The 23,422-nt window shown below is 49.2% G+C and overlaps 11 protein-coding genes across 11 annotated transcripts in view; 4 read left to right on the forward strand and 7 right to left on the reverse strand.

Annotated features, from left to right (window-relative positions):
* Positions 1-856: 856 nt before the first annotated feature.
* OT_ostta02g00600 (RNA polymerase III subunit RPC82-related,helix-turn-helix) lies at positions 857-2,029 on the forward strand (the record flags this gene model as incomplete). Its single annotated transcript, XM_003074757.1, has 1 exon — positions 857-2,029. The coding sequence occupies one exon, from the start codon at positions 857-859 to the stop codon at positions 2,027-2,029; it is 1,173 nt and encodes a 390-aa protein (XP_003074805.1).
* A 94-nt stretch (positions 2,030-2,123) lies between these two features.
* Positions 2,124-3,716, reverse strand: OT_ostta02g00610 (ATPase, F1 complex beta subunit/V1 complex,C-terminal; the record flags this gene model as incomplete). Its single annotated transcript, XM_003074758.1, has 1 exon — positions 2,124-3,716. The coding sequence occupies one exon, from the start codon at positions 3,714-3,716 to the stop codon at positions 2,124-2,126; it is 1,593 nt and encodes a 530-aa protein (XP_003074806.1).
* Positions 3,717-5,155: 1,439 nt separating this feature from the next.
* OT_ostta02g00630 (Nucleotide-binding, alpha-beta plait) lies at positions 5,156-5,527 on the reverse strand (the record flags this gene model as incomplete). The annotated part of the gene is made up of 1 exon (XM_003074759.1): positions 5,156-5,527. The coding sequence occupies one exon, from the start codon at positions 5,525-5,527 to the stop codon at positions 5,156-5,158; it is 372 nt and encodes a 123-aa protein (XP_003074807.1).
* A 433-nt stretch (positions 5,528-5,960) lies between these two features.
* On the forward strand, positions 5,961-7,283 carry OT_ostta02g00640 (Pseudouridine synthase/archaeosine transglycosylase; the record flags this gene model as incomplete). Its single annotated transcript, XM_022984983.1, has 3 exons — positions 5,961-5,975; positions 6,026-6,112; positions 6,162-7,283. The coding sequence occupies 3 exons, from the start codon at positions 5,961-5,963 to the stop codon at positions 7,281-7,283; spliced, it is 1,224 nt and encodes a 407-aa protein (XP_022840678.1).
* Positions 7,284-7,394: 111 nt separating this feature from the next.
* On the reverse strand, positions 7,395-8,317 carry OT_ostta02g00650 (G-protein beta WD-40 repeat; the record flags this gene model as incomplete). Its single annotated transcript, XM_022984984.1, has 2 exons — positions 7,395-8,257; positions 8,308-8,317. The coding sequence occupies 2 exons, from the start codon at positions 8,315-8,317 to the stop codon at positions 7,395-7,397; spliced, it is 873 nt and encodes a 290-aa protein (XP_022840679.1).
* A 1,716-nt stretch (positions 8,318-10,033) lies between these two features.
* OT_ostta02g00660 (unnamed product) lies at positions 10,034-11,121 on the reverse strand (the record flags this gene model as incomplete). Its single annotated transcript, XM_022984985.1, has 2 exons — positions 10,034-10,953; positions 11,088-11,121. The coding sequence occupies 2 exons, from the start codon at positions 11,119-11,121 to the stop codon at positions 10,034-10,036; spliced, it is 954 nt and encodes a 317-aa protein (XP_022840680.1).
* A 1,566-nt stretch (positions 11,122-12,687) lies between these two features.
* Positions 12,688-15,213, forward strand: OT_ostta02g00670 (Surface antigen variable number; the record flags this gene model as incomplete). Its single annotated transcript, XM_003074765.1, has 2 exons — positions 12,688-13,389; positions 13,441-15,213. The coding sequence occupies 2 exons, from the start codon at positions 12,688-12,690 to the stop codon at positions 15,211-15,213; spliced, it is 2,475 nt and encodes an 824-aa protein (XP_003074813.1).
* Positions 15,214-16,739: 1,526 nt separating this feature from the next.
* OT_ostta02g00680 (Protein of unknown function DUF947) lies at positions 16,740-16,984 on the forward strand (the record flags this gene model as incomplete). Its single annotated transcript, XM_003074768.2, has 2 exons — positions 16,740-16,791; positions 16,842-16,984. 2 exons carry the CDS (start codon positions 16,740-16,742, stop codon positions 16,982-16,984), a joined length of 195 nt encoding a protein of 64 aa, XP_003074816.2.
* Positions 16,985-17,010: 26 nt separating this feature from the next.
* Positions 17,011-19,134, reverse strand: OT_ostta02g00690 (DNA replication licensing factor Mcm3; the record flags this gene model as incomplete). The annotated part of the gene is made up of 1 exon (XM_003074769.1): positions 17,011-19,134. The coding sequence occupies one exon, from the start codon at positions 19,132-19,134 to the stop codon at positions 17,011-17,013; it is 2,124 nt and encodes a 707-aa protein (XP_003074817.1).
* Positions 19,135-20,134: 1,000 nt separating this feature from the next.
* On the reverse strand, positions 20,135-22,813 carry OT_ostta02g00700 (unnamed product; the record flags this gene model as incomplete). The annotated part of the gene is made up of 1 exon (XM_022984986.1): positions 20,135-22,813. The coding sequence occupies one exon, from the start codon at positions 22,811-22,813 to the stop codon at positions 20,135-20,137; it is 2,679 nt and encodes an 892-aa protein (XP_022840681.1).
* A 58-nt stretch (positions 22,814-22,871) lies between these two features.
* OT_ostta02g00710 (Polyketide synthase, KR) overlaps positions 22,872-23,422 on the reverse strand; it is a gene marked incomplete at both ends in the record, with an annotated part of 11,339 nt that continues 10,788 nt past the window's right edge. Inside the window, 3 exons of the mRNA XM_022984987.1 lie at positions 22,872-22,891; positions 22,948-23,065; positions 23,124-23,422. The exon at positions 23,124-23,422 is cut by the window's right edge and continues 10,788 nt beyond it. Coding sequence (XP_022840682.1) covers positions 22,872-22,891; positions 22,948-23,065; positions 23,124-23,422 — 437 coding nt within the window. The remainder of the gene's footprint in view (positions 22,892-22,947; positions 23,066-23,123) is intronic.

Here is a 23,422-nt window from a genome sequence, read left to right on the forward strand (position 1 = left end):
CATGTTTAGGCATCGCGAACAGTAACATCAATGGATCCCCACAGACACGTTCCGCCGTGTGCTTCCTTCCACACGACGTTTTGACTACGTGTGCCTGACATTTCTTGAAGCGGACACGTCGCCGCAACGCATTCCGAGTAGTATTCGGCGCGATGAACATTTCCTAGGGTTTAACTAAACCCTGACTAAACCCTGTATAGGGTTTGGAATACAACAGTTCTGGGTGACAGTGGAAGGCAACTGCGACATAAATGATGCAGTGGGCACACGTGTGAGTGTGCTAACGACGCGTCACTGCTTAATTCATGTAACTTGGAGTATATGTCACTGTTTGCGAGCGATTAATCATCTAAAGTTTGCGTCGCAACGCCTGGATGCACTCGTGTGCGCCACACATCAGGTTTTTCACGAATTTTCGCAAGGTGGAAACACCCGGGAGTCGGTATGACGCAATGGCATGATAACGCTAAAATTCACAATGTATGAAGTATTTGGCGGTTCGTGACTCGTCAGTCATGTAGGGACTCTCTAAAGGGGCGATATATAAATTTTTCCGTGTTCAACAGTTCAAGGTGCTAATGTTGGGACAAATGGCGCCTTTCTACCTACTCTGGAATATGGGGGCATTTTGCACCTGCAAGATGCAATTGCAGGGAAAATTGCAGCAGTTTTGGGCGTCTTGCGCAAGTCCCCTACCCCTAGTGTTTTTTGGTTCTTTCTCTCAGACCCCTCTCTGATACCTCCTTCCCCGCCCTGAAGGGTTGAGAGTGAGACTTGCGTCGGTGTGCACTCGTCAAGCGTCGCACGACGGCGCGCGAATCGTGGGCTATTATCATAATAATCGCGTGAACTGCGTATGAGCGTACGCAAGGATGTCCATTTCGCGACGCAGTTGATAGAAGAAGACTTCGGACTTGCTGCTCGAAAAGTTTTCGAAGTCGTTTCTCGACGAGAAAACCTAACTCTCGACGACATAGCGCGCAGCGTATCCTTCACAAAGCGTCGATGTGGGCTTATATTGTATACTTTGCTCAAGCACGGCTGTACGACAGCGCGTCACATTGGATATCGGCAGCGAGCACAAAGAATAGTCACGTACAGTATTGACCTGAATCAAACCATGTGTAGACGACGATACCCACGGTATCTGATCTTTACCAAATTTAAGTACAGTCATCAACATTTCTTAATTATTCTCTCCGTAATACTACATGGTGCAATGTCTCGCGACGAAATTCTTTTCGTGGCGAATAACGGACGAAGGAATAGAGGTGCAGTCAAGCTCGATGTGGTTGACAACACCGCTTTCTTGGCAGCATTTGATGAACTCGTGAACGCTGGTTTGCTACAACAGGCTCCTGGGGTGAAGTCGGATTCCATACTGCCTCACGATGCGCAGCTACATCACACTGACCAAATTTCTGAAGGGACTCAAGTACCAACAATTTGGCGAGTGTGTCCATGTACCTTTGATGACAGCCTTTACACTGTCATCACTCCCGAAATTCCCATGCAAATGGACAAACTAGTCGGTGTTAGAGCCATTCGACGCTCATCACGTCGAAAACATGTCGAGGCGGTGATAAGAGCGCGCTTAGGAGTTCAAGCCCTTCGCATTTACAGGATGCTAGGTCAAACACAGTTGGAGCAGAAACAGGTGGCTGATCTTTCAATGGTTCCAGTAAAGGATACACGAGACATTCTTTACAAACTATTGAAATTTGGATACGTTCAAATGCAAGAAATTGCTCGCACGAACGACCATGCCCCTTCTAGAACGAATTACTTGTGGCGCGTAGACTGCACTGTAGTCGATGCGGTCGTCAAACGTGAACTCACTCAGACTTTGACAAACATTCATCTCCGTTTACTTTCGCAACTTCAGCTCCATTGTCGAATGATTCAGCCTTCTGATTCACGTCACTGTCGGAAAGAGGAAGTATCTCGAGATGTGCTAGATATTTTAGAACTTGGTGCACTGCGTCTTGACGAGCTCCTCCTAGTATTCAACTATGCCGTGGAGAGGTAAAGTATTTTGTAGTAAAAGGCTGGTCTTATTGGTTGTTACAATGCATATATTTATCACGCTGTCGTGCGACAACATATACCGTGTCTTGGCTACATTATTTAACCTGTTTGGCCAAGTCATTCGCTTTGGCAACCGCTTCATTCATGTCGCCAACCATGTAAAATGCCATTTCTGGCAAGTCGTCGTAGTTGCCATTGATCAGCCCTTTGAATCCCGATATAGTATCCTTCAAATCTACGTACTTACCCGGACTTCCGGTAAAGACTTCGGCTACGTGAAACGGTTGAGACAAAAATCGCTGCACCTTGCGAGCTCTAGACACAGTCAATTTATCGTCCTCGGAGAGTTCATCCATGCCGAGGATGGCGATGATGTCTTGAAGATTTTTGTAATCCTGCAAGATCTTTTGGACTCCACGAGCCGTGTTGTAGTGTTCATCGCCAAGTGCCAACGGTGAAAGCATTCTCGAAGTTGAGTCAAGTGGATCTACCGCTGGGTAGATGCCTATTTCTGCGATGGAGCGAGATAACACAGTGGTCGCGTCGAGGTGCGCGAAAGTGGTGGCTGGAGCAGGGTCGGTCAAATCATCCGCTGGGACGTAAATGGCTTGCACGGACGTGATAGAGCCTTTTGTTGTCGTTGTAATTCTCTCTTGGAGTCCCCCAAGATCAGTTGCAAGGGTTGGCTGGTAACCAACTGCAGATGGAATACGACCGAGCAACGCGGATACTTCTGAGTTTGCTTGAGTAAATCGGAAGATATTATCCACGAAGAATAGCACATCCTGTCCTTCGAAATCGCGGAAATATTCAGCAACCGTCAAGCCGGTGAGGCCGACTCGCGCACGCGCTCCAGGAGGCTCGTTCATTTGACCATAGACAAGAGTACACTTCGAGTCACTGGCCTGATCACCAAGTTTGATTACTCCACCTTCGATCATTTCGTGATAAAGATCATTTCCTTCCCGAGTTCTTTCCCCGACCCCGGCAAACACAGAGAATCCACCGTGTCCTTTGGCAATATTGTTGATAAGTTCCATGATGAAGACAGTCTTACCAACACCTGCACCTCCGAACAGTCCAATTTTACCACCCTTCTGGTAAGGGGCAAGCAAGTCGACAACTTTGATACCAGTGACGAGCATTTGCATCTCCGTACTTTGATCGACGAATGGAGGGGCTTCGCGATGGATCGCAAGCGACGTTGTCGTTGAAATGGGACCGCATTCATCGATGGGTTCTCCGATCACGTTCATAATTCGCCCAAGGGTAGCTCTACCCACAGGAATTTGGATCGGGCTCCCCATATTTTGTACGGGCTGTCCACGGACCAAGCCTTCCGTAGTATCCATGGCGATCGTTCTGACCGTGTTTTCCCCGAGGTGCTGTGCAACTTCTAGCACTAACCGAACATCGTGCCCTTCAACTTCCAGGGCAGAAAGGATCGACGGGAGGTGATCATCGAACTGGACGTCGACAACTGCACCGATCACTTGCGTTACCTTACCAGTGGCGATTGGATTTGTTGCAGAGTAATTTCTCGCAATGGTGGAAGTTTTGGATCCAGTTGTGGGTCCAACGAGAGCGCCAGCGTTCGCGCCCGTCACGGGCACTTTCACGCCTACACGACGCCTGAAATTAGTCTCGCGCGCAACGCGCCAGGCGATTTCACGCAAGTTACGACGCATGATCCGAAATATCGAAAGGTGTTTCCGCACGGGTGTCAAAGTGAAGTTGTGTCGAGCGGACGTCAACGGATCGTTTTCACACTTTAGCGGGGCGAACGAACCTAAGCGTGTTGAGTAGCCTGACAAACTATCACAAGTATGGCTCCGCGGGTCACCATCACATATGGCTAAATGTCACCACGAAGCAACTTTTTATCATTTGACGTTGGGATTATTTCAGGCTATAACTCTTTCGGGGGTAACCTAGACGAATTTCCGCTATTTTCAGGTGAGTTAGCCTATGTATGTTTTTTTCCATTGCGTCATATGGTCGGTGTCCGCTTGCGATTTGAAACTGTCACAAATTGTGCATGCACGAGTGCTTTGACGCGCAAATGAAGTCGAAAGTCAAAAATCGAGCTCCAAACGGTTGTTCACACACCGTTTATCATGCATGTGCGCGCATCCATGGGCCAAGAGGATCGGCGCCGCATCCGGTAACTTGCGTCGAAATCATGACACATGTCGTTGAATCATGACACATGACTCATCGGGCACTGCCGTGAAAATACCCCCTTTTTTGAGAAATATTTGACAAAGCGATGAAAATACGGTCATCACTATTTTACTTTTGCGAATACGTTCGCCGTGACGAAGAGACGCCCGTGATACCTATTATCTGAACGACATCTTGTGAAGCTGGAATGCGTGTCGACTGAAACTGATTAATCTCTGAGTCGATTGTTACGCGCCGTGGGTGCCTGGCGGGCCCTGCGCCTCCTAGGAACGTGTCTTGGAGCGAACGGATTTTGAGTTATAGCGTTACAAAACGCACTTACGAAATGAAATCCAACCCTTCAGAAGCAACAGCACTAGTAAAGGCATGTGAAAACTAGTATGACGTTCACATTGCACGACTACAGGCTAGTGAAAGCTAGCGATTAGCAGTTACTGAAGCAAAGCTGAGCACGGCTTCACCGTGCTCTGCCGAGCCTAAGGGATGCTTTAAGAGTGCACGAAGGAGAACGGTCAAGGACTAGTGAAGGCTAAGGGGGTGTGTTGGAAAGACTTATATGTCGCCGCTTCAGAGGATTTTGACTAATAAAAATATAGTGTGATCACGTCACACTTTGACCACACATTGTTTCGAAGGTATGTACGTTTTCCTGTTCGTCTTGCCATTAGATCATGATAATACGTTGACTAGAATCAAGCAGTAAATGCAGAAGAAGCTTCAAACAAACAGAATAGAAGTATACGCATTTCTGCTGCAGAGGGTGATTTTCGGCCAAAGTCTAAGTGTTGTAGCACACAATAATTGTGCTCATCATTTGAAAGTCGCCCGAAAGACTCTCTTATTTTAGTAACAATAGCTACATCTCTTTTTCTTTGGACGAAGCCTTCGGTTTGAGTGTAAAAAATTTACTTTCACCTGAAAGAAGGAACTAACGCCAGGAATGTCAAGTTGTGCATTCTCCCAAAAGTAAACCCTCTCGTCTCATACGCTCCATATACGACGGTTGTGCACGCGCTACAACCATTTCTCGTCCTCGCCACGTACAACGGTTGAGTGTCGAAATGCACCTCCCTAACTTGACGTCATCAGACACCCTCAGCTCCACGAAGGCAAAACCTCTGCAAGGAGATTCGCCCATCATCGCACACTTATCCAATATTAAATCTACGCACAGGACCTCGCCAAAAGGCGCGAACCGTCTACGCAGGTCAGCCGCCGTGACGTCTGGAGCCAAACCTCCGACAAACAGACGTCTCCCCGAGTTACATTCTAAGTTTTCGTCCCTGTCCTGAGATTTAGTACTGTTCTGCAGCATGCTGCGCGCTTCACTTCTGGATTTATTCTCGTAGCGTGCACGCGTGCAAGTCTCAAGTGCTGTTAAGCGGGAAGTGCCTCTATACACGTCCCGTGACCCAGGCCGGTCAATATATACTATAAAATAGTCGTTCTCGCAATGACTGTCTGAAACGATTTCCGCCAGTTATCAAATAGGCACTGCCTGCGCAGGTTCGAATCCTGCCGTCCGCGTGACAAAACGTTATAAGTAATCCACATGGCGGACGTGCCCGAGTGGTTAAGGGGTTTGACTCGAATTACATATTGACACTGTACTGCTACATCTCGGTCACAACTCGCGTTTCGACTTTTTGCTGGAGTTGGCGGCGGAACGCCTGACACTTCGCTCGTCTCCCTCCAGTTCCGTCCGTGACCGTTTGACCACTCTATTTGAATATTGACTTTAGTAACTCATGACGCGCACCGAGGTGAGACTCGCGCCTTTGTCTTTAATTGTCGTGTAACCTATACGCCACAGGAGTTGAAAATTGAACCTCAAGCCGTCACGCCACCACTAGACACTTCGTCTTGGCCACTGTTACTCAAAAATTATGATAAGCTTATGGTGAGAAAGTAGTGTATTATGACATCCTCTGCTTCACATCGTTTTCCAGGTACGAACTGGGCACTACACGCCGATCCCCTGTGGGAGCTCGCCAATAACAAGGCCCTTAGCAGAGTACCTGCGATACGGCGTGATAAACTTGGACAAACCTGCAAATCCATCGTCTCACGAAGTAGTGGCATGGTTGAAGCGAATTTTACGAGTTGAGAAGACGGGTCATAGTGGTACTCTTGATCCAAAAGTAACTGGTTCTCTTATTGTCTGCATCGATCGAGCCACTCGTCTCGTGAAGTCTCAGCAAGGAGCGGGTAAAGAATACGTATGCGTTTGCCGACTTCACGCGACACCTGCTGGAGGTAAAGGTGCTGTGGAACGTGGCATTGAAACCCTCACCGGCGCACTTTTCCAGCGTCCACCTCTAATTTCTGCAGTGAAGCGGCAGTTACGCATTCGAGCTATATATAAAAGCAAGCTTCTTGAGTTCGATGAAGCACGGAACCTCGTAGTTTTCTGGGTTTCGTGCGAAGCAGGAACATACATTCGTACTTTATGTGTTCACCTTGGCTTGCTTTTGGGAGTTGGTGGACATATGCAGGAACTTCGAAGAGTTCGTTCCGGGATCTGTTCCGAGGCTAAGAACCTCTCGACGATGCACGACGTTCTGGATGCTATGTGGGCATCCGACAACTTGAAGGATGATGGGTACATTCGACGTGTTGTGATGCCTCTTGAAGTTTTACTTACAAACTACAAACGCATAGTGATCAAAGATTCTGCTGTCAATGCCATCTGCTACGGTGCCAAGCTCATGCTCCCTGGTTTGCTAAGATATGAAGCTGGAATTGAAGTTGGTAATGAGTGTATTTTGATGACCACGAAAGGCGAAGCAATCGCGATCGGTATCGCTGAGATGACGACTGCGGTCATGGCGACATGTGATCATGGAAGCGTTGCGAAAGTGAAACGCGTGGTTATGGAAAGAGACACGTATCCAAGACGCTGGGGACTTGGGCCAAATTCACAGAGTAAAAGACTCTCAGCCGAAGGTACCGGGATCAAGTCGAGCGTGTCACCTTCTGAAGTTCCCAAGAAATCGGATAAGTCCGCACCGATGAAGGATAGAAAAGAAAAGAAGGAGAAGAAGGAGAAAAAGAGAAAACTGGATCAGTAGTATCTTTCAGCTCTTTTGCGATTCTTGAATAGGTGTTCCTTTTATAGCCGCGACGACATACATAAAATTGTCTGAAGCAAGTTTTGAATACGAAGTTGAGCCACCTGTCTGCTAGAACGCGATATCATGACTCACTTGATACACACTAATTTCGTGACGTTCACACACTACTACCATGCAACCATCATTAGTGCAGTCAAAAAGGCGGGGTCCGCGTGCGCATTGATCGCTTTTCATCATAAATTTGATTTCACACACGTTTTCCTCCGAAGTATCTCGGTAGAGATCGCGGAGCCTCCAAGCAACGAACTGATCTTTTTTAGTTCCAACGACTAAAGTATCACAGTCAGGTTCAAGTTGAGACACATGCAAGATTTCTGTCGCTCGAATTCCGGACAGGATAGGCGCGATTGTGCCATCTCGAAGACGAACACGACACAACAGCCCATCGTGCGTACCAAGTAAGACTGAAGTGAGTCTTGAAGAGAATAGGACGTTAGTGAGATGTTTATAGCTATTTAAAGAAATTGTGTACAAGCAACCACAAGTATTGACATCCCAAATACGACAACTTCCATCAATGCTAGTACTAAACAGAAGAGTATCATCCTTGGCAAAATTGACACTTGTGACTGGATCGGCGTGAGCAGGAATGACTGCAGTGCACTCCCCAGACAACGCACTCCAAAGTCGCACAGTTTCATCAAAAGAACCGCTCGCTATCAGCGAGTTGGATCCGTTCGTACAGCAGCAGATCACAGAAGAGCAATGACCTTTGAGTATTTTTGTGCACTTCTGTAGAGACGCTTCCCAAAGTATGATTAGAGCATCATCTGAGGCCGTTATAATAAATGTGTCGTCGTGAGACCAACTGCAGTCCGTAATCGCTTTGTTGTGGACTCGAAAGCATCCCAGATACTCCCCGATCGATAAGTCCCAAACTCCACAAGTACCGTCCGCCTTGCCAACAAGAACTCTATTGTAATTGTCATCCTACATAAGGCGCTGATTCACACAGACTCACCGTTTACCATCGCCAGCCACTCTCAAAGCTGTCACCGTTTCAGTCCCCACAGTCCAATTGCGCACACGCTCGTACTGCATGTCGCCGACGGTAAGCCAATTGACTTCAATTTTCCATTTGTCAACTGACGCGTCTGCCCGCCCGAAATGCCTGCCAGCTTAAAGAATTCAAGCTGGTAGTTGAGCAGGAAAGAGTCACTTCGGGGTGCACGGGCTGGTAGGTGTGAGTGTTGTGAAGTGCACGTATGTTCCAACTTTCGCCAACCGTCTTGGGTGGGTCTCAATTTCACTAGGGGTGGGGGTTTTTTACCTGCAAGATGCAAGAGCAAAATTGCAGGTGCAAATTGCAGGTGTTTTGGGGCGTCTTGCGCAAGAGATTAGGGGTGGGCGCTCGCACACGCGGGTGTTTTTAACGGGCTCCAAACACGCGATTCAGGGGCGGTTGCGTCAAATTATCGTATGGATTAGGGTTTAGTTTAGGGTTTAAGGGTGATCATATGGGTAAACAGTATAATTATAATGTTCGGACAAATGGCGTCTTCCTACCTACCCTGGAAATGGGGGCATCTTGCACCTGCAAGATGCAAGTGCAATGCAAATTTCGGCAGTTTCGGGGTGTCTTGCGCAAGTCCCCCGCCCCTAAATTTCACTGAAATTATTTCACTACCATACGACGTAAAGACATTGCCTTTGATGCCGGTGACGTGAACAACGTATACTTTGACGAGTCAGGAACCGGAATTAGCCCCCCCCCAAAAAGGGATATGGATTCGCAGAGAGCTGATTTTCTGGACCCGCGCGCCGGCGCCGTCCGAGCGGTCACTCGAGGGCGCGTTGTGAGCATTAATGTGCCGTTGGTTCAAACCTCTCGTTTCAACGCTCGCGGTAGCGGTTCGACGACGCGCGGCGCGCGGCAAATTTCGGAAAAATCGAGCAATTTCTGAGCCGCAGAATTTTTTTTCAAAAATATATGGGAAAAGGTAGTTTTTGGACGACGGAGAACGCTGTAGACGCTTTCAGACGGCGAGATCGGCAGTGATTGGTGTCGTCACTGTTCACAACGTTCGTGCGGCGTCGAGGCAGGTGGGGTGAAGATGCTGCGCAATTCAACTGCATCGGTCACTAAAGATGCATTCACGATGCCACCTGGAGATACGTCAAGACGAAGGTCACGCTGCCCCGCACGACAGCTTGCTCGATCGCCTGACGCGGAGTTCTCGAACGCGCGAACTTCTTCCGTCGTTTCCGCGACTTACCGCGAATCTCGCGCGCGCCGTCGACGCTCGAGCGGTCGCACTGTGGAGACCACTCGGTGATTCACATCGCGGTCCCTACACGGCGCGGCGCGCGCTGAGTTTGACGGCGGTCGGTCGCCGTCGCGCAAACGTTCGTAAATCGAAAATTAAGAACGTAAGAACGTTCGTAATCGCCCTATACCGGTAGGTTAAAATTAAATATGCGACCGATCCTCCTTTAAGCGTGTCTCCGCGCCGCGTCACGGCGTCGCTCGTCGCGCGATCCGCGCGTTTTTTTACGAGGCGACGCGAAAGCTAGCGAACTCGTGACACGCCGAGTTTGGGGACGAACGGACGTCGATGACGCGACTCCCAGCCCGCGGATCCGAATCGTTTGAAAATGTATGGGGAGGTCTCCTTCAGGGAGGATTCTCACAACTCGCCGACGCTTCGCCGATTTCAAAGAATCAAAGAATGATTACAACACTAGTATTACACTCCATCTTTCCCACCCATCGGCATCGGCTCGAGTGACGTTTGAGTCTCCGTCATCGGCTCGATGTGGGTGATTTTGAGCATTTCTGCGTCAGATGCGTTGATGGGCGCTGGCACCGGTACGCCGGGCAGTTCAGCGTGAGGCTCCGCGTGCTGATTCCTACTTTCAATCTCTTTTGATATTTCCAGCGTCAGGGCGGCGATCAGGTCAGCTTTTTTCAGCTGCCACCTTGGATGAAGTCTCAAAACGCTGCGATGGAGCGTGATGAGCTGCGCTCGAGTACACGCGCGCAGATCGTTGAGAGACTCGATTCGCGCCAATATTGCGGGCGCATCTTGAATCGCTTGACACAAGAGGTCTTCCTCCTTGCGTTTTTTGTTTTGCCGCTTCCTTTCAGCATCCTCGACCGCGCGTTTGGCGTTGTTGACCCCGAGTTCGGCTCTCGCCATCGCGGCGTCGCTCGTGACGCCACTGGGAAGGAATGCAACGTCGGTCCATCTGATCTTGACCGCGTTGTCTTTCACGAAATCAGTCACCAGCATCATCAGCTTTGTGTGTGATGTCAAAATCTCGTGTAAAATCGGCCGCAAGGGGTTATCTTGGCCACCATTTGCCACTGGGCGCGAATTCACACCGCGCGCCTTGAGATGCTTGCTCAGAACGACTACCGGGTTCGGCGACTTCAACTTGAAGTTCTTCGCCACCTTGTCGAGAGACCAATAGTTGGGATCTATCCTCGCCAACCCAGCGTTTTTCGTCACGTAAAACTTCCTCGAAGCGCTTAAGCGACGCAATTCACTGCGTCGACGTCTACTTTTTCTCTTCTGCGCCACGAGCTCCCTTCCCGGTTCCCGTTGCGACTCGTGGCCGTTGGATGTCATTCCCAGCGAGCCCCACGAGCGCAAGCGCAGCGAGACTACGTGAACTCAACGTTCGTCAGTCTTCAGATCGTAAAACCGCCGCGTCGCGACGCACTCGCGGACGAACGATCGGAACCAAGGGCAACGAGAATCGCGCGCGAAACGTGAAATCTCTCGCGAACAACCGCACCCGTCGTCGTCACCGTCGTCGTCAGAATCGCCATCCGACGCTTGATCTGGACGCACGCGTAGGTCTACCATCGCGCACACCGCGTTAACCCATTCCTGAGCGCCGCGCGCGTCGCTAAGTGCCGCGCCGTCGTCGTTAACGGAGGATTGAATATAGCCAAGAGTCCAACCGCGTCACCCGAACGAGCATAACTTTGCGAGTACAGCACCGAATCGAGGAAACGCAAGTGCGTTCGATAGCCCCTAAAAGGAAGCTTCGCACACAACTTTTAGAAGGCACAAAAAACGAAATTCGGAAAAGTTACAAGAATCTTCCTTTAAGGAGACCGAAGTCGCATATTTAATTTTAACCTATAACGACGTTAGTCTAACGTTGGTACAGTACTAAGGCTGAAAAAGAGATTGCTAAAATTCTATAATTTTGGGGCCATCTTTTAGCTTGCTTGAAAAAGTGAAAAAGAGATTGCTAAAATAAGAACAGAAGACTATCGGCGCTCGACGATGGACGCGCGCGAGAAACGGCGCGCTCGCTCGCTTGATGGAAGCCGCGGACCATGCGCGTCTAACGACGTCCAGAGTTTGGCGTAGAACATCGCGGTGTGCACGACGTGGTGGGTTGAAGTTCATATGATTAAACAGTATGCATGTACGCGGGTGGTTGGCCTAGGCATTTAAGACTGACCCCACGGCTTTTTTGTGATGGAAAGGCTCGGCTCTTTCCTATCTTCAAAGGGCTCTAAATATGGAGAATGATAGTAAAATTGACTCAACGTCGCGACGAGTCAATTTTAGAAAATAGCGGGTGAAGAAGAGATTGCTAGGACCGCGAGCCGAACCGGCATTCGTCGCCATGCAAACGCCGAGTGCGGAGCGCGCCGAAGCGCCGGACGCATTCGAATCGCAGTCCGACGCGACGGGAGACGATGTGCACGACCACGTGCCTCTGTCCGCACTCGCGGACATCGCCGACACTAAACCCTAACTAAACCCTAACCCGCCTCAAAAAAGCTGTGGGGTCAGTCTTAAATGCCTAGGCCAACCAACCGCGCGCATGCACACTGTTTAATCATATGAACTTCAACCCATCACGTCGTGCACACCGCGATGTTCCACGCCAAACCCTGGACGTCGCTAGACGCGCATGGTCCGCGGCTTCCATCAAGCGAGCGAGCGCGCCGTTTCTCGCGCGCGTCCATCGTCGAGCGCCGATAGTCTTCTGTTCTTATTTTAGCAATCTCCCTTTCACTTTTTCAAGCAAGCTAAAAAATGGCCCCAAAATTATAGAATTTTAGCAATCTCCCTTTCAGCCTCAATGGGAGTACCCCCATCAAACTGTTTACCCATATATGTCTTGACGGATTATGGAGTGCACAAACATGACACAGATTAGTCAACATCGTTAGTTTCGCGTTTCTGCGTTTGCAGTACGCGGTTCACTCCAGTCAGTTCCTGGCGTACCAAGACCGTCGGTTAGCTGAAGCCAGGCCGACAGAAACGGCACACAGAACTCCATTGGTCGCAACGCTGCGATAGTAATTCGGTTAGACCAAATCATAGACAAATCCCATACGGTGCACAACAGACTGACGGGTAGTGTGGCAATGAACACGGTGATTTCCGTCGCTACGTGGGTCCGCGTTGATCTAGGGCAACCCACCGCACGCGGTCCCCGTCGTGGAATCAAGCAACCGGTGCTCTCGCGAGCGACTAGAAAGAAATATTCCCATCAGTTTCGCGATACCCGCGGGTCGCGCCCAGCCGGGCACTCTGGTCATGGACGCGCCTTCAGTCTCGGAATAACCCTGGCTCGAGAACATACCTCAGGCCAGCCCAAGTTGACTAAGGTCAGCGCCTCTGACGTAGGAGACGTTGAGATTTCGTACGAAGGTGGCCAGAACGGTCGTGGTAATGGTGACGATACCGGTGACAGCAACGGTGGTGGCCACGGTGGGGGTGGCAACGGAGGCAGTGGTGGGGAAGAGTCAGAGGGCAATTATCTCTTTCTTCTGACTGCGCTGCCTGTATTCTCTGAATATAGTCAGATGCTGAAGGACGGAGATACCGAAGGACTGGAAGGTCGCGGCAACGCCGATGAAGAAGAATTAGACCGCGCTACGATGGATGAAGACGAGGAATACGATGATGAAAACGACGAGGACGATGAGGACGATGAGGACGAAGATATAGATGTTGGTCGAGGTAAACAGCCCCGCGGCTCGAAGCAACCCCGGAACAAAGATAACTTCATCTGTGAATCGGTGCTTGCCACAAACCTTCCGACTGGACCTGGTATCCCGACGAAGGTACGTTCACTTTTCATTTGTTTTTTATGGTTACTCACTTAATTCTCGCAGTCTGAGCTTTTTCAGGGCCTCAATGCCCGCAAGGGAGCAGAGCTCTCCAAAAAAGATCTTTCCGACGACCTCGAGCAACTCCTTAACACGGGGCTGTTTGCAAATGTTGACGCGAACGTCACTCCAAAACATGATGGTTATGCAGTTGAGTTTGTTTTCAGGGAGAAAATCTGGCCTCAGGTGCAATCTTTCAGGGTCGCTGGATCGACTGTGCTGCCAAAAGAAATAGAACAAGAGGTATTGAAAGCTGCGCGCAAAAGTCAGAACTGCACTGTCCGTGTGTTGGCGACAGCAAAAAACATCGTAGAAGGTTACTACACAAGTAAAGGTTTGACCTTCGGGACCATATCACACTTTGATGGAATGGAAAATGGGGAAGTTGTTGCGCATGTTATTGAGGGAGAAATCACACGCGTCCAGTCTGTGTTTGTGGACGAGAATCTTCAACCTGTCCCAGGAAACAAAGGCGTCACACATCCGCGCGTTATTCAGCGCGAGCACAATTTTCAAGTGGGCAACTTATATAACGTGGAGGATGCCAAGACTGCTCTTCGCGATATCTTCCTTTTACAGCTGTTTGACAACGTTCAAGTTGTTCCGAAACCTGATGAGCGCGATCCATCTAAGGTTCAAGTCGATATTCTGCTACGAGAAAGACCGACGAAAACGGCAGAGACTGAACTGGAATGGAGCATCGCACCAGGCGAAAATGGTAGGCCTGACCTCGTTTCAGCTCGGCCAGGTGGATCAGTTTTCTTTGAGCACAGAAATTTGGATCGATGGGGACGTCAGCTATTTGGATCCATTTCGACGGCCAATTTTCTCCAACCTCAAGAAGATCTCGGTTTCAAACTTGAGTACAATCATCCATATTGCAAGGGTGACACAGATGTGGATAGGACGTCTTTCAAAGCAGCTGCTTTCAACTCACGAAAACTTTCACCAGTTTTCACCGGTGGTCCTCTCATGCAAGAGGTTCCCGGTGTCTGGGTCGATAGAGCAGGTATCAAGGCGGGCATCTGTCAAAACTTCACGAGGCAATCCAAGTGTTCCCTCGGTGCTGTATTAGAAGAAGTCACTACGCGCGATGATTCTGGTGCTGTCTGTGTCTTTGGAGCGAAGCAACTCTCAAATGGCTCACTATCTCTCGATGGTCCCCGCACGACTCTTTCTGACACTGGTACGGATCGTGTGATTTTTCTTCAAGGAAACGCGATGCGCGATACTACCAAATTCGTGAATGGTACGCAAGTTGGCGCCCGGGATATTTTACAAGTTGATCAGTCAGTGCCTTTCTGGCTGAACGGTCCGATTTTCAACCGGTCAAAGCTAGAATTGACACGTTTCCTCAAAGTTTTACCAGAGAACCAGAAAAGCTCTCAACCTCCCCCAGTCGTTGTCTTGCACACTCGCGCTGGCCATATTCTTGGGAACTGTGCGGCGTATGACGCTTTCACTTTAGGTGGCCCTCATTCTTGTAGAGGTTACACTGTGGGCGAGCTTGGTGCTGCACGCTCGTTCCTTGAGACGGCAGTTGAGCTTCGCATTCCGATACCTATTACGTTATCACATGGCTTCATCTTCTGGGAACGATGTTCTGATTTATCATCCAGCTCAACATTGTCCGGCAGTCCTACGGAATTCTACCGACGTGCTGGTAAGGGGAGAACTCACGGTGCTGGAGTCAAGTTAGGCCCAGTCCGCGCTGAGTGGTGTGTGGATTGTAACAGTGGAACGGCGTCCACTTTCATTCGCTTTGGTGAGCGCTTTTGAATTGAAGAAAGGAATTCGGTACGAAGCAATACCAAATAGAATTCCGATCATCGAGAGCAAATAGTTTTCGTCCTGTCAACACAAACACGTAACTCCTGCACGTTCATCACAAATTTTCATCACAAATTTCACCCATCTCCCCCGTTGCGATAATTAAGCGGTATCCGGGCAGAATTAACGGGACAAAGTTAAAATTATCGTTTCACAATCTATCTCTCCCTCGGCCTTAGTCGGCCTTATCGTAACCTATTAACGTTAGTAGGCACTTTAGTGATAGGTTACATACACACGCATTATTTCCCGATTTTCCGGATGTGCGTGCACTTTTGCCCTAGGTTGGGTAAAATCACGATCACGATCTGAATCACGACCCGAAACTTCGTGATTTGAATCACGATCACGACTGTCACGTCGTGATTCAACCTTTCAAGCAGGCAGCGGCGCTCTTCGAGTGATCGATAGGCGGCTGTCCTTGCCAAAATGCTCGGTTCCAGAGGTCGACCTTGACCCTTATTCCGGTACCTTCCAAGCCTATTTGACCAGCCCGCGGCGCGCATGCACAGACGCCGCTTGATCTGATCTTGTCCTGCTCGCGCGACGCGCGTTTGCCTTTACATCACGATCTGAATCACGACATCGTGATTCAAATCACTAGCACGACCCATAGATCGTGATTTACCCAACCTAGCTTTTGCCCATTCGGTCGCGCGTGACTTGCTCACGCGCAGTTCACGTGACGATGACGTTCGACGTGTGTTTTTAACATCATTCCCCGATTTCCAGTGGCGCGCAGCGCGTGTCGATGGCGCACTCGGTCGTCAAAGATCTCAAAAATCGGGTTCATTCACACTGTGTGGAGTGTGTTGCCCGATGGGTCATGACTTCATGACTCAACGACATGCGATGCGTGATTTCGACGCAAATTACCGGACGCGGCGCCCATCCTCTTGGCCCATGGATGCGCGTACGTGCACGATAAAATGTGTGTGAACAACTATTTGGAGCTCGATTTTTTATAAATACGGTTATATAGCCTTCCCAAGTCCTGAGTATGTGACGAGTCATAACTCATTACATGTAGACTCTAGAGTTCGAGACAACTAGCTTAGACTTTTAATGAAACGACAGATCTTTACGCACAGAACGCGCTACGACGCGATCACCACGGGACCTTAAGCTTACATTTATCCCCTTGTCAATACCAAGCACTACACTTTAAGTTTGAGGCTCAAAAACCAGGAGTCAACCTTCACGTAGTGACGGCCTAGCGATTCATTTGTTAGGCTATTTTTGATATGGAGTACTAATAACCTCCATGTAAAAAGAGATGAGACAATTCGCGACTCGTCGATTCGCTAGGGGGTCATTTTTTTCGCGTTTTTTACTTGAGTTACAACGTTACAACTCGAGGGGATCAAGCAGCAAGTAAGAAGCGCGATGGCGATCCCACGCCTCATCGGGGTTTGTGCGCCGTCCGTACACGACCTGTGTGCTACTTATTTTGTACGCCGTGTACGCCATAAAGAATGGGTCAAGCTTCAGCGAGCTCCGGCAAACGTAAATATCACATGAAGTCGAGTGCGTTGCGACGAACAAACGAAGTTTACATGGCTAAAATCCCCTCACAGTGGACGTCAAAATTCTAAAACTTATCAAGAAGTATGAACAGCTGAAGAAAAATGGCGCGCTAGAGAAAAATCTTGAACGAAAAAGAAAGAAGAACGCATCAAAACAACGCAAGCTTATACCAAAGTCCAAGTCGACAACTTGACACACTGAGAAATGTTGCATCTACAACTAAATAATGTGCACCGTGCCTTCATGAACAAGTATCTCGTTCGAGTTTTGCATATCTTCTAGCATGCGCATGACTGCTTCAGCGTTCAGATTCGGTGACCACGTCGTTGCGCTTCTTGTCAGTTCGTCCAATGGTATGGCATTCCGATGTGCACGGAGTACGCTGAAGCCTTTCTTGAAGAGGGTACTGTCTCCTTCCTGAGACGTTTCGCCAAACGAGTCTGAACCCAACGAGACTGAAGCTCCGTCGCTCGCGTCTACAGTATATTTCAGCAAGCGTATAGCCTCGAGTGCATCCATTTTGTCAATACTTCTCGATAGTCTCAGCTTTGCGTGTGCACTGGCTAAACGGATCATCGTCTCAAGTGTACGCGCGGTAATTGGGACAGAGCTTGCGGCCTGTTTGCTTTTTCCAACCTTCGCTAATCTCCAAATGGCGTATTGCTCTGCGATACATAGTTCAGCCTCAGTTGTCAGTTGCTGCACCCAAGGCCTGTCTTTTGCAAAGCTCAAATACTTCTGCAGGTCTCCCTTCGAGAGAGTACCTCCTTCAGGATCGGTGCGGGCGCTGCAAAAACTCCATCGTTCTGTATTGCGTGTTTCGATTGGCGTCCTCAACTCGGCACCAATCCGGTTGCTTTGTGCATTCAATATACTTGAGTACTGTGCGTGGAGCTGAAGAACATGTGAGGAGACCGTGCGATCCACAGAGGCATCTGAAGTGTCGTGGATAATAAAAAGCAAGTCAAATCGTGACAAAAGTGAGTCTGGTAAATTTATATTCCTTGAAAGACTTTGAGCGTGATCATAACTTCCATACAACGGATTTGCCGCAGCAACAACACTGCACCTTGCATTTAAGGATGCCTGTATGCCAGCCTTCGAAATTGTGACTGTCTGCTGTTCCATGACTTCGTGTATCGCAACTCTATCGATATCGTTCATTTTGTCAAATTCATCGATACAAACGACACCGCGATCCGCAAGAACCATTGCACCTGCCTCTAATTTACGTTCTCCTGTTTCTGCATCGCTTGTCACAGCCGCTGTCAACCCAACACCAGATGATCCACGACCAGTTGTGCTGATCGCGAACGGTGCAACACCCATGACACTTCTCAATAGCTGAGATTTGGCGACCGAGGGATCGCCAACGAGCAGGCAATTAATATCACCTCGTATGTGCGCGCCATTTTCTAAGTTCTTCTCATTACCGCCAACAAGTAGGAGTATCAATGCTTGCTTGATGTGTTCGTGTCCGCAGATGGATGGAGCCAAAGAGCGACCAAGTAACTTTAGAAGTTGGTTTGCCTCGATCGAATGAGCCATTTTTTTCATATCTTCAACTTCATTCAGGTTTGGAACTATAGAGGCTTCCTTGAGTAGTTTCTCACAGTGATTTGCTACCAAAACCGTGTGAAACACGCAAGTGCTACTTTGTTGAACTGGAACAATTTTATAGATTCCAACCACACTGACTCGGTCACCTGGTTTGCATGCATCGACTAAATCATCCTCCAGAATGACATCTATTGATCTTGGTAGTTGGCCAGCAGGCGCCTTTTCTGGTAGTTCTTGAACACATATACGTTGATGATCTATGTATGTACCGAGTCCATATTCAATTTCTAATGCGTTTCCACTTTGGTCTCTGATCGGATAGCTGCTACCAGTAATGTTACCAGTGAGTGTGGTCACATCACGATACGTCTGACCATTGGAAAGTTTTCCTGTACTAGGACAGTACTGAACAAGAGTTTGAACTTTTGGGTTCACAGCAGAACACTTCGTCACGATGCCGTGAATTTTTACCATCTTATTGATATATCTTGAAAGCAGCTGTCTCGGCGAAAGTTCATAACTTCCAAAGTTTCCTGATACGCTGAGATGAACGGCACTCGTTAATTTGGCTGAAAGAGATTCCACAGCTGTCTTCATGGCGCTCAGTGCTGTACCTGGGTCATTCAAAATACTCTGCGCCAACGATGGTCGAAACATTCGTACATGGTCCAAGTTCACCACTAATCTACACTCGTCATGCTGTAGCTTTTCTGCGTAGGTTGAGCTCTCCCTGTTTCCTGGGATTTCAAATTTTTGAAAAAAATTCACGAACTCGCGCTCCATGTTCACCGTGCGATTTCTAGCTTGATGCGCCGTGCGATTCAACTAAAACAGTTGCGTTATGTCGTCGGCGGTATATCGATGTATCCAGGAGCTTGAACACGCCGTGCACGCGGGGCTGTTCGGTGGGACGAACGCTGCAACGACTCGAAAGTGTTCGCAGGTTAGCGTTACATCGCATCGCGGCCGCGATTGTATATATCTCATAGTCACGGATATGTTAGACCTGGGCACTTTAGTGATAGGTGACACACGCCTTATTTCCCGATTTTCCAAACGTGCGTCACCCGTTGAGCATACGGTCGCGCGTGACTTGCTCACGCACAGTTTACGCGACGATGCCGTTCAACGTGCGTTTTTAACATCATTCCCCGATTTCCAGCGGCGCGCAGCGCGTGTCGACGGTGCACTCGGTCGTCAAAGATCGGGTTTATTCACGCTGTGTGGAGTCACTGCTCGATGAGTCATGATCACGGCCAACCACACACCTGAATCACACACCAATCACACACACTTTTTGCAATCATACACACACACGGGTGAGTCTCATTTTCCCTACGTTTTTAAAGAGACCTACGTTTATCTTAGTGTAAATGAGACTGTTCATAAAAACGCACGCCGTGTCGACACGGCGTAGCGCATTGCTCTGAAATTAGGTCTGTAGGCGTAAAACAATGCCATGCACCATTCAACAAAGTTTCGCATCGATCAGTGCACCAGCACGACGACGGCATAGTAGTTTCTGCGCGCAGCTCTGCCTCCTGCCCGATCACGGAAGTCGATTGACGAGTTATGACTCAAGGAATAAGTGGGGTAAAAGCGGGTAAAACGGGGTTGTCTGGAATGTGAGCCTAAAAAGGTGTACATCCGGTTGGCGTCGGCGAAGACCATAGCGAGTTACTCACGTTTTTCGCGTCACAGGAGAACGTGTCGTGAATGTCATATTGACAAAGCGGCGCGCTAAGTAGAAGCACATATGGAAGTTCAGAATGTGATAGGACAACTAGCCGCTTAAGCACCAAATAGATGTGTCCAATTCAAGTTCATCATAGTACACGTGTAATGGATCCTTCACGTTCGCGTACCAATAACGCGAGTCGACATTTTTTATATCGCGCAAAGCGTGTACGAGCTTATTTCGTAAGTGCTGCTCCCCACAATGCGTCACGTACAGTTTCGGTGAAATGGCAATACCCATGGCAGCTAAGGTGATGTTGTAAACTGTAAGTACTCCACAGGACGACCCGTCGACCTGCTGAGGTGGCCATGTCTTCGAGTCGAAACGTACTTTTGCTTCCAGCGCCTTGTGCTTCGATGCAGCTTCATCGTTTTCAGGTTGCGTTCTGTGCCATTCGCGAACGGCAAACGTCAAGAGCTGTCCGAGCTTTTCCACTTCCTCCTTGTCATCGGGTGGAAGTGGAACGTGCTGTGCATTGAACTTGTGGCTTCTGAGTACCTGCATAGAGTCGTACCTGCGTGAGGTCCATGAGCCGCGCTCGTACTTGAAATGATACGCGAACCAATGGCATCTAGCCCCATTTTGCCACACGAAAAAAATATCATCACTTTCATACCACCTTGCATTCCTCCCATGAGATGTCATCGACAGGGCGTTACGATAGTCTTGCTCGACAGCTACACGGCCGGTCGTCATTAGCTCCGACTCACGTAAAATAGGTCCTACAATCGAGCATCGTCTCCCCATTGCACGCAAATCGAATTGTATGCAGTCCAAAATTGGGTTGACGTGATAGTTTGCCAACCAAGTTGAATCAGAACAGATTTCATACATATTCGCATTCGTCAATTTCGGACAAGTGTGCGAGTCCGTGTATTGTTCGATGAATCTTCTCCTGGTTCTGCAGTCTGCAGCCTTGTATTGCAATGCGTCGCCTGACGGCTGACGAAAGATTCGTGGTAATTCATTCTCGTCCCCCAGATTGAAGAAATGTGCCAAGTACCATGGATGAAATTGCCATTGTCCATTTCTCAGTATTTCCTCGCAGAACTCGTCGATGCCGCCATGTATTCCGCTCTGTAGCTTAATCTTGCGTGCCCAGCTCTCCAATGCTGACGTGATATCACCTTGTCCGCGATTGGACATGGCCACGATTCCAGCCAACTCTTGAAGTGAGTTACTTTTTGAAGGGGTGGGCAAACCTTGTGCAGACCTCGTCACCGTGCGATTAATGTAATCGGGCGATAACGGCGAGCGAACTAACTTGGATGAGTCTTTTCGCGGCGCGGGAGTGATCACTCCCTTCGTGTTCCGACGTTTGGGCCTGAGTCGATCGATGTTTTCATACTTGCCTAACTCTACATTTTCATCCTCACGTGCTTTGGGACGCAGACCAGGCAAATCCTTTTTACGCAGGCTTTTTGCCTTACACCAGCGCTGCCTTAGAAGTGTTTCTGCATGCCACCTCGGCGAATCTGGATGGTCGGCAAATCTGCCGTACAAGGTGTGACCACATTGTACTCTTCGCATGAACTCCAAACAGTTACACATCCACTTGTTCTGTAGCATGTGAGTGGCTATCGCCCGCGGTAAACCAGCCACATCCTGGTCTGTGACTTTTTTAATCATGTTATACGCGCCAATCGCTGCCTTTATCTCGTTTGTGCTGTCGTACGAATGGGGCGCTGGTACGCCCACCAGCGTATTGTAATAATTCATGGCAGGACCTTCTTCAACAAGCTGCACCTTCACCTGGTACATACGCGCGGAACGCCGACCATCGCGTCGTGATTCAACGATGCTCAAAGCGGGAAGAATGTACGTCTCGTCGTCTGTTTGCGGCACGCGGAAAGCGACTTTTCGCCACTCTGTGTAGTCGGTCAACGGCGCTTGAAGAGCATGCAGTTGCATAGAAGCTTCATACCCGGTCATAGTGGCGACAGTGAAAACAGGCCGCTGGTCCGACATCACAATTAAACGTCGCGATATATGTTCCATCAATCGCCCTAATACGTTGTAGAAGAATGATCGTGGATTGTGTTGCTTCCTTCCGACGAACTCACGAATCACTTTCTGCAAACTTTCAATGGGTTGATTGTCTGAGACATGACCGGGCAAACCAGATTGCGTGGCGTGGAATGGCTTGCTTTCAAGTAGTTCGAGCGCATGAATGCACTCCTCCACGTTCTTTCGCGCCCAAATGTCTATCGAAGCCAGTCTGATGTGTTCAAATTGCGCATGTGAGCCAGCATGCTTCATCAGGGTGCACTGCATCGCAAGTTCTTCATAGTGGTCTTCGCTTCCAATTTTCTGTTCCGTGATCCGCCGCACGATGTGGACCGGGCATGGACAGAACGCGACGCCATCGACGTTGAACAATACTTTTCGCGTCGCCGCGTATGCGACGTGATCATCCGAGTTCCATACTTTCACAGGTGGGAATTGTTTTTTGAAGAGTTGCTGTACAACGTGCCGCACCGATGCGCAAATGGCAATGGGAATGATAGCGCACTCAGCCGCGTACCAACCAAAGGCGAAAACTCGAAACTCTTGTCTGAGATCACGGCTCTCTGTATCCCAATAGTTCGATCGCGACCCTATTGAGCACAACATTGACTGGTGTTTGTTCAGCACGCTCCAGATGCCATCACCACCCAGTGGTAGGCAGTTTTCCCAAGCGTCGATACATGCGAGAGCATCAACTATCATCTCTTTGCTGCTCATGATGACGAGTTTATCGTGAATGGCATCTATCTCTTTCGCGACAGTACCAAACTCGGCACTATGTACCTTTTGTGCGCGCTGTAGTTCACCTGGAGTGAGCATGGTTGCGTCAAATGGAAGTGCAAAAGTGGTACCTGGGCGGAGCGCGTGGAACGCGTCCGCTGTGCTGGGAATGGCGTGTTGCTGCAGGTATCTTTGTACCTCTTCAACTGTCAAATCTCCACCTGCAGCTTCCTTGCGATGGAAGAAGTTCTGTAAAAGGGGTACATGATTGTCAGTCTCACACAGCTCATTTTTAGAGCGGGCGCACCTTCAACTGTTTCTGACTCGGGAGATCCCCCTTGCCAGTAATCTTATCATGTAAACCGCCGTTGATCCACGCGCTGTGTAATTCCGTTAGTATGGCCGCGGGCGTTGCACCTGTTTTGCGCATTTCTGAGATGATGGGAACGAGATTGCGATGCACTCCTCGCTGATGACCTTCCCGGCAGTGCTTTGTCGGCGGAATGCCGATTGCGGGAGCTCCGTCACAGTCAACAATATCACCCGTTCCTCGTTCGATGACGTGTTCAGTCGGTACATTCGCGAGTGCATCGCATTGCTCTCCGT

Source organism: Ostreococcus tauri (assembly GCF_000214015.3).
Source record: "Ostreococcus tauri WGS project CAID00000000 data, contig chromosome 02, whole genome shotgun sequence".
Taxonomy (NCBI): Eukaryota; Viridiplantae; Chlorophyta; class Mamiellophyceae; order Mamiellales; family Bathycoccaceae; genus Ostreococcus; species Ostreococcus tauri.